General features: G+C 42.3%; 1 protein-coding gene across 1 annotated transcript in view; it reads right to left on the bottom strand.

Annotated features, from left to right (window-relative positions):
- Positions 1 to 12,791, bottom strand: part of csmd3b (CUB and Sushi multiple domains 3b) — a 325,003-nt gene that overhangs the window by 97,139 nt on the left and 215,073 nt on the right. Inside the window, exon 10 of the mRNA XM_041956121.1 lies at positions 5,557 to 5,678. Coding sequence (XP_041812055.1) covers positions 5,557 to 5,678 — 122 coding nt within the window. The remainder of the gene's footprint in view (positions 1 to 5,556; positions 5,679 to 12,791) is intronic.

The raw sequence follows: 12,791 nt of genomic DNA, 5'->3' as shown, positions 1-12,791 counted from the left end.
TGTGTGCGTGTGTGCAATAGATGAAACTGAATACTCAACATATTTCTCCTCTCCCCTAATAGGTTGGTGTTCATGAAACATCCATCTCTCTCTCTCCCTCCGTCTCTCCTGCCTCTCTCTATCGTTCCCTCTCTCTTGCTGTCACCCTCTCTGTCTCTCTCGTTCTAATTGGCTGCTGCATTCCTTATTTCCATCCATCTATGGCTTCTAGCCAATGAGGCGACAGAATTGGATTTCTGCTTGATAAAGCACTTCCTTTGGTTGTCTTGGAGACAATGAGGTGGTCGAGGCTCCTCCCTACACCTACCATAATAGGATCTAGGGATACCTTGAAGAACCAGTTACAGTAGGAATATCTGAAACACCTGGCGAGCTGCACAGTCAGTGATGTAAAGGGGGCGCAGACAGGGGCGGGGAATAATAGATTGTCTTGACAGTATTACAGTAAACCCTATGCCATCCGCTCCCCTTGAACGTGCTTGTGCCGAGACTGTATAAATTGTGCCACTGTGAGAGGAGCCGGGCTTTAGCTGAGGAAGACTGATGGCCAGAGCCCTTTGCAACTTAGTGTTTTTCCTCTTACTTCTGTTTCACTGAGCTGAATCCACCAGGTGCCTCCCTTTTAAATGCCAACTCTGAACAGGAACCTGTGGGAAAGGCTATGCACGGCTTTTACCGTTGCTATGCAACTACTATGCTGAGAAATGCATCTGAATCACAGTGCATTTGCTAAATGTTTAACATTTCTGAACCCGAGCCCTAAGAGTGCTACGCTGTTTGTGCTGTCAAGAAGATGCAGAAGTAGGCCATTTTAATGACTAGCAGCAAGCAAAAGAAGGCATTGCAGGGATATTATTTGTCTATCTGCCTCACGGCTTCAGTGTGTTTGTCTGATTTCTGTAGGCCTACAGGGCATTGTAAATGAGTACAACTTGAGCCTACCCAAAAGTCTAACTTTCCATTCTTACTGAATGCCCTTGTTTAAGTTTTCCTCTCTGTTTGTCATTGTGGCATTCACTAAATATGCAGCACTGCAGTAGTCTTCTTCTATCAATGGGTTATGCATCATACTCTGCATGCAAATACATATGACTCGACGCAAAGCCAGTTCAAACTTGATGTTGTCAATTCTTATAACAGCTTGGTGTGTGTCCAGCTGTATTAGTATAGTAAAAAATAGTAGATGTGAAGTTGCCACAACTTTCATCTTATCTCATGCATCATAAACAGATAATATGAAGAAAGTGCTTTGATTCGCTGATATCACAGAAGATGGGAACATGGGAAACTAAATGATGGGGAAAATGAGGAGAAGACAATAGTAAGATACGAGAAAGCAAGAGAAGAGAAGAGAAGAGAAGAGAAGAGAAGAGAAGAGAAGAGAAGAGAAGAGAAGAGAAGAGAGAAGTCCAGTAATGGCCATCCCGTCATGCCACCCCCAAGGTTAAATGAGAACAGGAGAGAATGAATTGGCTCTAAAGGCTCATTCTGCCAAAACTAAATGAAGCAATAACATCAGAGAGCTATAGAACCCCATTAACACTTAACCTGAGAGAGGCAGCAGAGGGGTGGGCAGACGGCGAGGAAGAGAGGGATAGGGGGAACGGGGCTGACAGAGATAGAGAGAGACGAAGAGTGGAGAGGACGAGCTATAGAAACCTTGTGCCTCTTTGCCTTCCGAGTGCGAGAAGGAGACAGTGAGAAATGCAGAATGTGTGTGGGAAAGGGCGCAATGGAGAGAGAGCGATACGAGCGAAACAGTGAAAAACAGATTTTCCCCCTCAAGTGGCCTTCCCCTCCTCTCTGTATTCTCTCTTTCTCCATAGTAATTTGATGGTTTCGGGCTGAGCTCTTTAATGAAGAATCTGGGTGATTCTGAGGACAGAGCCTCTGGGAATGAGGAAGGGGGAGGGATGGGCAGTGTACAAAAGACAGAAAAAGGAGGATGAGACAGGGAGAATGAGAGAAAGGGAGTAAAGGATAAAATAGGGAGAGACGTGTACAAGCAGTAAAAAAGAGATATTCTGCTAGTGGGAGAGGCAGGCTCAACTGAGACTCTTCCTCACTCTGAATCGGTTGTGGTGCTTGCACCATCACTCTCATCTTCAGCCTCAGACTCTCACTTTTCTGTGCCGAAGTGTTTTGTTGCCTTCCCTCTTCAGGAGATCGACTGACCGCTCACTTGCCGACTCAGCTGCCCCCTCGTTTCCCTCGTCAGCCTCCTAATTGAGGACAGGTTTTTACTGCCGCTCGCCAGACCATCAATGCTCCTGTTCTGTTCTTGACTGTTACCTGTTGTTTACCTGCCAGTTCCCCACTGTTTGTTTGCCTCTGCCACCTGCCCAACATAAGCCTGCTTTAGAGCTAGTAAATTACCGTCAATTTGACTAGATGTGTCTCTGAATCTGCGATTTCCCGTTGCCCACTAATTACTTCAACCATTAGAGGAAGTGAATTCCAAAACCAACTCTGTGAACAAAACCTCAAAGGGAGGTTGACCAATGTCCACATGCCAAACCAAGAATTTTTGCAACCTTGAAATTGATCATTACAAAGTCAAGACTGTGATATGTGGTGAAGCCATATATGTAGTTTGTGCCCCTGTACCCATTGATCCACCCTTTAAATTAAATGAATGTGTACTGAAATGTCTGATATTGGCTCTAAGTGCAGCTCTTGTCATAATAATAACATGCCGGTCGCTCCTTTAAATCATAACTCATGTCACTGAAGTATTTCTAAAGTTTAAAAACTTAAACTATCTTCAAATTGATTGATTAATGCTTCAGAAAGTTTGAAACACCCTTCTTTAAATTCTGCCAAAACCCACTGGAAAGAAATGACACTCATCTGATGGCAGTGAGACAAGTCTGACAGAACTGAGGATGCTAATCCATGAGCAAGATGTAGATTTGCATATTGACACGCGTGTGCCTTTTCACAGGTGTCCGGCGTGAATAGAACAACTTGTCAAGACAGATGAAAAAGGAATGAACTGGGATGAGGGATGATTTGGAGTTATACTAAATGATTTGTCACTTTTTGTCTTGCTCATCTCTGTCTCTTGCCTTGTAATCTCATCTGTCTCTTTAAATGGGTTTAGTATGTTAATGAGCCTCCATTCCTCTGTCTTCCACAATTTCAGTGTCTGACTGATAAATATAAGCACAACACAGGGTTTAAATGGCAGATTTCCAAAGACGTGCAGGTCAGATATGTTATAAAAAGTTTTAAGGTAGAGGTCTTTGTGAAGCTCTGACCACTGACACCTGAGTACCAACCCTGACCACCTTTGTTCCAGGTCAGGTCGACTCTAATTGCTCCAGGTCTCAGATATCGCAAAGATTTACACTCAAACTAACAGGATCCAAGAAAGAATGAGATGAATCCTTCAGAGATCAAGATACAATAACTAACTTACTAGGATGTGATTTAAATCATGTGAGAGTTTGCAGTTTTTTGATGATTTTTAGATAGTTGCACGTTGGCCAGAAGCAGTCTACGCTGGATATTTAGTTTCTCTTTGGCTTCACACTGAAACTCACTAATCACTAGTTTGTACTGTCTTTCTGTGAATTTCTGCTACTGACAAAATAATTGCCACAGTATCAAGAGGGAAGCATAACACTCTTTTAATGAAGTGAATTTTCAGTGAATTTTTGACTGCAACGTTTAAGAGTTGTCTTTTTATCTGCAGTTATCCACATCAGTGTGTAACTGGGTCTGTGCTTGCTCTTTTTTTTTAAAGATTTTTATTTAGAGGTAGAAAGGAAGTGGAGTAAGAGAGCAAGGAGGATGACTTGAACCAGGGGGCATTGTGGTGTATGTGGTGCGTGTCTCAGCACCTAGGGCACCATGTCTGTGCTCGTTCTAAATGGATGTCCATCCTCTTCAGGTCAGGTGCTGCACAAATTCACAGACCCATAAAGACCTCTAGTTTGATGTAGTGTCGTACAAGATGTAATGTAGTGAAATGTAGTGGTGTGTCTATGATTCAGTATGGTGCATGACATATTGCATAAATGATGTTGCGTGGTAAAAGACATGCACATGAATCATTATGGTGCATGACACGAACATGAAATAATGTGGAACGTTACACTGTATGATAAGGTACTATCAGTAAATCCTTGAAAGACAAAGGCCAGTAAAAATTACAGGATGTAGCCTCAGTTGATCCGGTCTTCATTTGGGGCAATGTGTTTGGCAATATCCATAATCATGCATAATACATGCACGTTCAGTTTCAACTTATTGCACACACACACACACACACACACACACACACACACACACGCTCCCCACAGGGTGCAGACAGAGGGGCATTAGTACTATAGCCTTCAACAGTCACATACACATTGTAGCCTTCAACAGAGAATGTATTGCTTTAGGCCATAAACCAGAGGCCTTGGGCAGTGACAGAGAGAGTTGTGTGTGAGAGGAGGAGGAGGAGAGAGAGAGAGAGAGAGAGAGAGAGAGAGAGAGAGAGAGAGAGAGAGGGTTTAAGCAAGTGCAAAGAAACAAAGTGTGTGTGTATGTGTGTGTATTTATGTGGGTGTAAAAAAAAACAGCTACTGCGTGACTTGAGCACGCATGTATGTAAAAGTGTGTCTGTGTGCATGTGCGTCCCCGTGGTGCTGACGCAGGTGTTGCCATTGACGACAGAGCGGTCACCACAGTGACCCTGTGTGGGAAAAGGAGGTGTCTCCTGAATACCAATCGGATTTCTCCTGGGACATAAAGCGACCAATCGTGGCTATCCGTCTAACCTCCAGCCTATCGCCTGCCCTTTTGCAGGATTTGCAAATCACACAGCATTCAGACACTGATATGCTCTGACTAGCATATCATTTACGGTACCTCCTGCATGGATTATTATCCACATCCACGTTGACATTTCAATTATGTAAAAAATGCAGCTAAACTAACTTTGTAACTGCCTGTAAGAAGTGCTGTGTTTTATCAATTAAAAATGACGCTGAATGCATAGAATTCAAATGGAGGAAGGCCTGCGAGCAGACATTCTGTGTCACTGCAGCAAACTATATTTCAAACACACTTTTTACATTAAGGCAGACTGCCATCTGGTTTATTCAACATTTCATAAGCTCCACTCCTGCCCCATTACTCACCTGTAGGCTTTAGGGTCCCCTTTTGGTGGAAGTTATTATCTTCAGCCCCAAAACTTTTATGTGTTTGCGGGGAGTAATGAGATTACAGCCCGCATGCAGAATATCAACTCTGTCCATACACCGTGCACCAGAGGAGAGATTTTCTCCATCCTACAGATCCACCTGCCGATAAGTATATCTCAGATCTGACCTATTTTAAAATATTTTTCCATAAGAAGTGATGACTGGACTGTTGATGATTGGCCGATCTTGGCACTTGGCAATAACCAGATCATCATCATAACCAGTCATATTCCACTTCCAGTTCCAAACTGATTAATAGCAATGTGTGTTTACGACTAACAACTACTAACAGTAATCTGATTTTGAGAGTTTGTTTGACAGAGACAAAGAGACATAGAGGGAGGGAGAGCAGTAGATTTACCTTATTGGGATTTGAAGCGGTAATTATCCACACACACTGTGCGTTGCTCTCATATTGAATTGGGAAGTTAGGTGATGTGAAAGTTCCCGATGGCCCTTGAAGATTACTGCCACACGTCTTCACTGTGAACAGAAAAAAACATAATGTCGTTGTTATTGGTTGCAATTAGAATTAGCGGTTAGTATTAGCAACTGAGAGACAGGTTACCTTTACAAATTAAACAATTTCAGTGATGCTTAGCCAGAGATTTTTCGAGATAACGTAATGTCCTTGTTATTTTGCAAGGCTGCAACGTGTGGATCACAGTGGAGGTGTAGTAGAAACAATAAAAAGGGACATTAAGACAATGCTAAGAGTGTGGTGACAGAAAGAGTTGAGAAGAGAAGCCTCACATGCAGACACAAACAGGAAGAGGGACACAAGGTCAGAAAGATGTTATTGATACTGCCAGTGACATCTCCCTCAACTGCAGTACTTAATTGGAAGCTATTGGCTGTGAAATACCACAGGATTAGCTAGTATTGACTTGAGAGACACTCACCGGCAATTTACTCTCAAGATCTATTCAAAGTCAACAACTTCTAACTACTAGCTGGGTAATAATTACATTCCACCTTAAAAAGAAGTAAGACATGAGGGACAACATACATCTCAAATTAGACACCAAGGGATGATGGAACAGATACAATCGCTTCTGTCTTCTTGAGTCGTTGAGCTAGATTTGGTCAACTGGTGGCGTGAAAGTGCACAGCTGTGCAGTTTGAGAGGAGCTTCTTTGTGTGAATCCACAGAAGCATCCATTATTATATGCCAACACTTGTGCTGTTAAGTCACACAAACACTAACTCTGAAGCTACACTCAGTGGGGTGTTAAAAATGACACATGCTAGTTGTTCGATAAACCAACCGAGCCTGTATTAGGCTGTGTGCTCTGACTGGATGTGATAGAGAACCTGCTTGTCTGTCCTTGGGTCGTCCTGCTAGAGTTGGGAGGTAATTTTCTGGTTGGTTTGAAGCAGTGTTTGTTCCTTAATTAGTTTGTTCAGCGGCAGGCCGCAGGAACACGTACAGTTAGCAGCCGCACATACGCACAAACACACACACCAAACAAAAGCACGTAAGCATGGGCGGTCACATTTTACAAAGGGACTCACATACGTTGCATGCACGCACAATTAACGGCGTGAGAGCGGACTTGGGTGTGAAAAGAACACTCGCAAGGGCACGCGGCCAAACATAACTCAAACATACCCACCATGCGCACACTGTTCATAACAACACACTCCTGGCTGCTAGTGTGACTTAGAATGCAGGCAGGGGACAAGTAAAGGAATCATGCCACAGCGTGTTTGTGTGTGTGTTTCTTTGTGTGTGTAATGGGGTGTGTCCGTGAGGTGCTGTAAGAGTGTCAGAACAAGCACAAGACCCCTTAGAGACAACCCTATATCGCTCCTGTCTGTCTCTCAGTCTGTGTCTCTGTGTATCTCCGTCTCGCTGTCTTCTGGATCGCTGCCTGAGTTCCCCCTGACTGAACCCAGTTGATGCTTGTTCCTCTAATTCTCAATGCATCTTCAGTTGACCTTCTCTTGTGTAAAGCTCACTGCAATTTATAAACTGATGCGCAGAGATGAAGTGTTTGTGTGTGTGTGAGTTGCACGTGAGTAATGATTTATCTGTACGTGTCGGAGAGTGTGCGTGTCTGCGGAACAGTGTGTGTGTGCGTGTGTGTTGACAGCTCAATCAGCGTGGCCAGAACGAATGGCCAGCCCATCACTGTGCCAACAGCAGAATGGGCACGGTGTTGCTACAGCGATAGCGCGGAGAGAGTTATCACCAGAATTACCAGAGGAGCTAACATCTCATAATTTATATTAAACTTCATCCGTCTCTCTGCATCTGTCTCGCTCTCTGTCTGTCTTTCTCTCTGCATATTTTATTCACCCTGTCTTCAGCCATAGTCTGTTGAGTCTGTCCATCTCGCTTTCCCTCTATGTTTCTCATCAGAGGCGGATTGTAACTATGGTGTATTTACTCGTTTTGCAGTTCTCACAGTTTTGAAGTACTTAGATTTACTTGTGATGTTGAGATAACATCATAAAAAATGACTACTGTAAGCACGGTTGTTCTCCACTTCGGGACGATAGTTACTCTGGTGTTAAAGATTTTATATGCAAAACATCACAATAACATGCTACAATGCGTCACAAATAATACTGCAAGCATATCATATACTGAATTCTAATACTGTATTCCACTATTATGCATTTTTTCTGCATAATTAGTTGATGCTTTAGTTATATTTAAAAAAAAATTGTGTGGTTTTACTTAAAGCTGCATGAACATATTTTTTTTTCCATAGTGGAACAATCTGTAATCTGTACAACATTGACATATTATGACCATATAAAGTTGCTAATGTGACCTATTGTGATGGCAGCAGTTGCCTATTTACCCATACAGCTTACATTAGAATTCATAAGGAGCCTTTTCTCTCATAGCCTAATGCATATAAGTGAAATATTTCTGCTTCTTTTCGCTTTGTTTTGGTGTCCACCACATCTAAAGAAGCATACCTGGCTCTTCAGCTGTTAAATACTCCACTATCATCACTGATAAACTGCTAAACTTTTTTTGTTTAGTGAGGGCACATAGCACACAGTGGGTTTAGAAATTGGTTGATAAAGATGGGTTTGCACAGTTGGGTGCTAATGCTCTGCTGGTTTGCCACTAACATTGATTATATTGATATTTGATGCACTAATAGTGATATAAACATAGTGTGCAACTTGAAGTTAGATTTTGAATGCAGGACTATTACTTGAGTATTTTCGTAATGGTTGTCCCACCCTCTCTGACAGCCTCTCTGTCTGTCTGTCTGCATGTATCTCCTGTATCTCTTGCTCTCCCGCTCATCATTATTTATACTGGCACACAGTATAGAGGGGCTTGAAGCCAAAAGGGCCACAGTATCATTGAAGAGATAATGAATTTTAGATCAAATTAAAAATTTTGATGAGGTCTATCTGGTGCTAAAAGCATATTGTTGGAATCACAAGCGAGATTGACTGAAAGCTTTAGACAGGAACCGCAGTCAGTGTGTGTGTGTGTGTGTGTGTGTGTGTGTGTGTGTGTGTGTATAACAACACTTCTCAGTTTATTTATCCAGATCATCTGGATTCCCTCAGGATTCTCACTTCCCTTCTCTCACTCTCTCTCTCTCACTTGCTCACAGTTCTCCAAAGTTTTGTTTTATGGCTTCAGAGCATAACTGACCACCCCATAAGCACTGGGAAGGTTGCTGGGAGAAATGTTTTTCGAGTCCGGATTTTAGCGCTGTTCAGCTTCACAGTGTTTGGACTTGGTTCTGTGCTCGCGCGTGGCAGAAACTCATAAGTGTTTCCTTCAGTCGGACTCAAGGTCTATAACTCCTGCTTTCTCAGCAGGATGGCCTTTGCGGTTAGTGAGTCGTCCCCCCGGCGGAGGGCTCAGGTTCAATCATCCATACAGCAATACCTGCTGAGGCATACCAAGGACACTTAACCCCTACCAGTTCCAGATTACATGCCTGACCCTGCACCCCAACCAGAGAGCATGAACAGAATTGGGGGAGAGGTAAATCAAATAGAAAATAAAATCGAATCATGTGGATGAGTTTTCAAAAGTACACAATTCAGGGGCAGATCTGAAATGACATGTTACTGAACCAGCAATGTCCTCTTGGTGCGAACGTATCTTTGGTCCCAGTGGCAGTCGGGAAGCTGCTGAACTTTTGAATGCTATCAAAACAAAATCTTACTGCACATATTAGAAATAACATGACTATTGGTTTGGTTTGGGTTTAAGTTTATCATGTGGGCAGACTTTCCAGGTATCATGAATAGACTGCAGTATTTTATAAGCTTATAAACTCAGGAATCAATCATTGCTGTGCCTTGGTGACACTGTATATAATCTGCCTGTCCATCACAACATGCCTACGAGCTGAGTCTGAGCTGAGTCTTGAAAATTGTTAACTTCCTTGTGACGGTAATTTCTTCATCAAAAGGCACCTCATGATTAAAGCAAATGAATTATTAAAGGAACGTCCCCATAAAAGGAAAATTCTTATTAAAGTAACTTTGACAAGAATGATGTGCAACCAACTTGACAGGTAAGCTAAAATGAAAACCTCAAATCATCATTTTGTCAGGAGGGATAGGAGGTGTCTTCTATTTTTGTGTTGATAACAAGGATACAAATATTACTTGTCAGGCTATCATGTTCATTTTTAATTACAGATACACGTTGTCTGGAGAGTGTTTCACAGGTTTTTGATGGCACCAACAAGTCTAGCAAATTTTGGGTTTGGATGAATATTCAAACACACTTCGACTAACTTTTTATAAAGTGCATGTGTTGACGCTGAACGTGAGAAAACAGTGTGGAGTCAGATCAGGGATCAGAGGCTCCTGCAGGAAGGCCGGGCTGGCTGCTTCAACAGTCTGCCGACAGGAGCAGATAGATTGACCAATGGACGCAGAGAGTGATTGATGACATCATTAAGCTGGCACACAGCGTTCCAATGGTCCTTGCTCTGGTTTGAGCTTTAATCACTCATACACACACACACACACAAATGCACCTTCAGAGAGTCATTTAGTGTGTTTTTTGTACAGTCGCCATATATTTGAGTTTCTTTCCTCTCCCCTTCTTTCTTTCCTGTTAAAAGTCAACACATGTGCATGTGTGTGTTTGTTTGTGTATGTGTGTGTGTGTGTGTGTGTCGGGCTGACATGCAGCAACCTTTCGTTGCGTCCGTATATTCAGGCAGATCAGCTGAACTCCCCTGGAGTTCACACACACATACACAGACAGACAGAGAGAGAGTTGGCTCAGTGGCCTCGCCATCTGTCCATTAATCAAGGTGCCACATGGACACTCTCTCTCTCTCTCTCTGTTTCTCTCTCTATGTCTCTCTCTCTCTCTCTCTCTCTCGCTCTGTTTCTCTGTCTCTCTCTCTCATCAAGTGCTGTAGGAGTGGACAGAAGGACATTTTGATTTGATGGATGTTTTGGTATTTTATTTTTATTTAGTTTTGTAATTGTTTTATTGTATCTAATAAAGTGATTACCACTCTGTCCCCCTCTCTCTTTCTCTTTTTTTATCTTTATGTGTCTCTTTCTATTGCTTCACTGTTGTGATATAAAGGGCAAATTTTCAAGATACATTCACTTTATTTTCTCTCTAATGTTCCAATTTAGCTGTGTTTAAGTGTTTTGACAGAAGTGACCCTTTAATAAGTCGGCTGGCTTGATGCTTCCCGACAGATTGCCTCTCTCTCAATGTTATTCATGAGTTTCCACTTATATTGGCTGGTCTGGATGTAAAGGTCAAATTTGAGCTGTGTTAAGCTAAACACAGCCGCTCTCTCATTCCAGTTTTGTTCAACAGGATGAAACAAAGTAGGCAAAATAAGGCCAATGTATTTTAGAGAACACAATGTTTTCTCACTTAAGATCAAATGTAAACGTATTGAAACTTAACCACGGCTGGTCTGCTGTCTCGCTCGAGCTCACCTGTTGAACTTGGCCCAAAATCGTATTTATTTCTGTGCACACACAAAGCCAGTGGTGGAGGCGCAAACACAGACACGGAGACGCACTCTTGCATCCGACTGGTAATGTCGTGGCTTAAATTGAACAGGCTTGTGCCAGGGTGGATGCAAAGGTGCAGATGAGGTTGTGTTTATGCAGATGCAGCGCATTTTTTTTCTTTGTTGGCCTACATACTTTGATATGGAATGACACTGGCATTTCCACCAGCACAGACTGCCTCTTCAAACAGCGTACCTTAATTGAATTTTCTAGCAAAATATGTACTCAACCTCATGTGTTTTTCTACACACTGGAGTGGCAGGCCTCACAGGTTCTATGTTTATACAGTACAAATCCTTTGGAGTCCACCCTTTAGCAAACAGAAATGCAGTCGACTGAAAGAATAGTGGAACATTTAATTTTACTCTAACTTCCTGGTCTGAGCCTGACTGGACTGATATTTCTGTCTTGCATCAGCAGGAATGTTGTGTCTGTAAAACTGACTTAAAGAGATTGAAAGAGGATTTCAAAGAATTTCTGAGTGCTGTATAATCAAGGGCAGTAGCTTGTACAGAAGATGAGATGAGCTGATGTGACTGGCCATTACTCAAGCCAACCCACCATCAGCCCAATGGCTGATATTATAGTATCCTAACAGCGTGGGCCTGCAGTAGATCCCCTTCCAGATTATGCTGTGTTTGCCAAGCTTGAGCCCGCTGCTCTTTTCAGTAAAATCCCAAAAATGAATTGTTATGGATGCCTGGAACATCCCTACATGTCTTGATTCGACATCATCTCCATGGTGTCAACATCACATCCTGGTCGCTGACTGGTGAAAGAATGTGTCTGGCAAAGAAGGTAGAAAGTCAGACTTATTAAATTAGTAATAAGACCCATAGACCACTTCTAGACAACAGTGAAGCTGATTCTACTCACAGTCTATTAGCTTTAGAGGCCGTTCTCTCTTGCCTCGGAGCCATTTTTACTTTCAGAATTTCAATATTGTATTTTTGTCCCCGGGGGAAACAGATTAAAAATAGAGGAGTAGTCTCTATACTCTTCTCTGTGCTTTTCAGCTAAGCCAGCACCACCAAAACACCCTGTTTCATATTTACAGTTGCATACTACTGTGGGTTTTCTTTTCTGCTTTCTCTTTTGAGTGATCCTGGCATATAGCTCAGATAAAGCCTCAGCATTTGTTGTCAAGAAGGTATGATTCCAGTATTACATGTATCTTGTCCTTCAAGCAACCTCAGTGTGTTTATCCAAGGATTCATGGGAGTTTTGAAGATGGATGTCTTTCTGTTTCACCGAAGTAGGACAGAGAGATGCTGCATAGAAATGATACAGTAGTAAGCAGAAAAAATATACCGTAGTCTTCTATTCCAGCAATATTAATGTTTGAACAAGTATGATTTATGGATAAATAGCATTCATGGTCATAGGTAGATGTGTCAGAGATCATGTCATGAAGTGTGAACAGTAAATACAGCTGTTCCCACTTGCCTTTTAGCATAAATTCAGTTTGTTCAGATTGTATTAGGGGAGCATGCTGGAGTAACACTGCCCTCCATTGTGAGATGCTTAAAATAACAAAGATCAACTAGCACAGAATCACTAGTTACTTAGCAACAACCACGGAGTAGGATGGTGCACTTTGTC

This window comes from Chelmon rostratus, chromosome 16 (genome assembly GCF_017976325.1).
Source record: "Chelmon rostratus isolate fCheRos1 chromosome 16, fCheRos1.pri, whole genome shotgun sequence".
NCBI lineage: Eukaryota > Metazoa > Chordata > Actinopteri > Chaetodontiformes > Chaetodontidae > Chelmon > Chelmon rostratus.
This window is presented reverse-complemented; position numbering and strand designations above follow the sequence as displayed.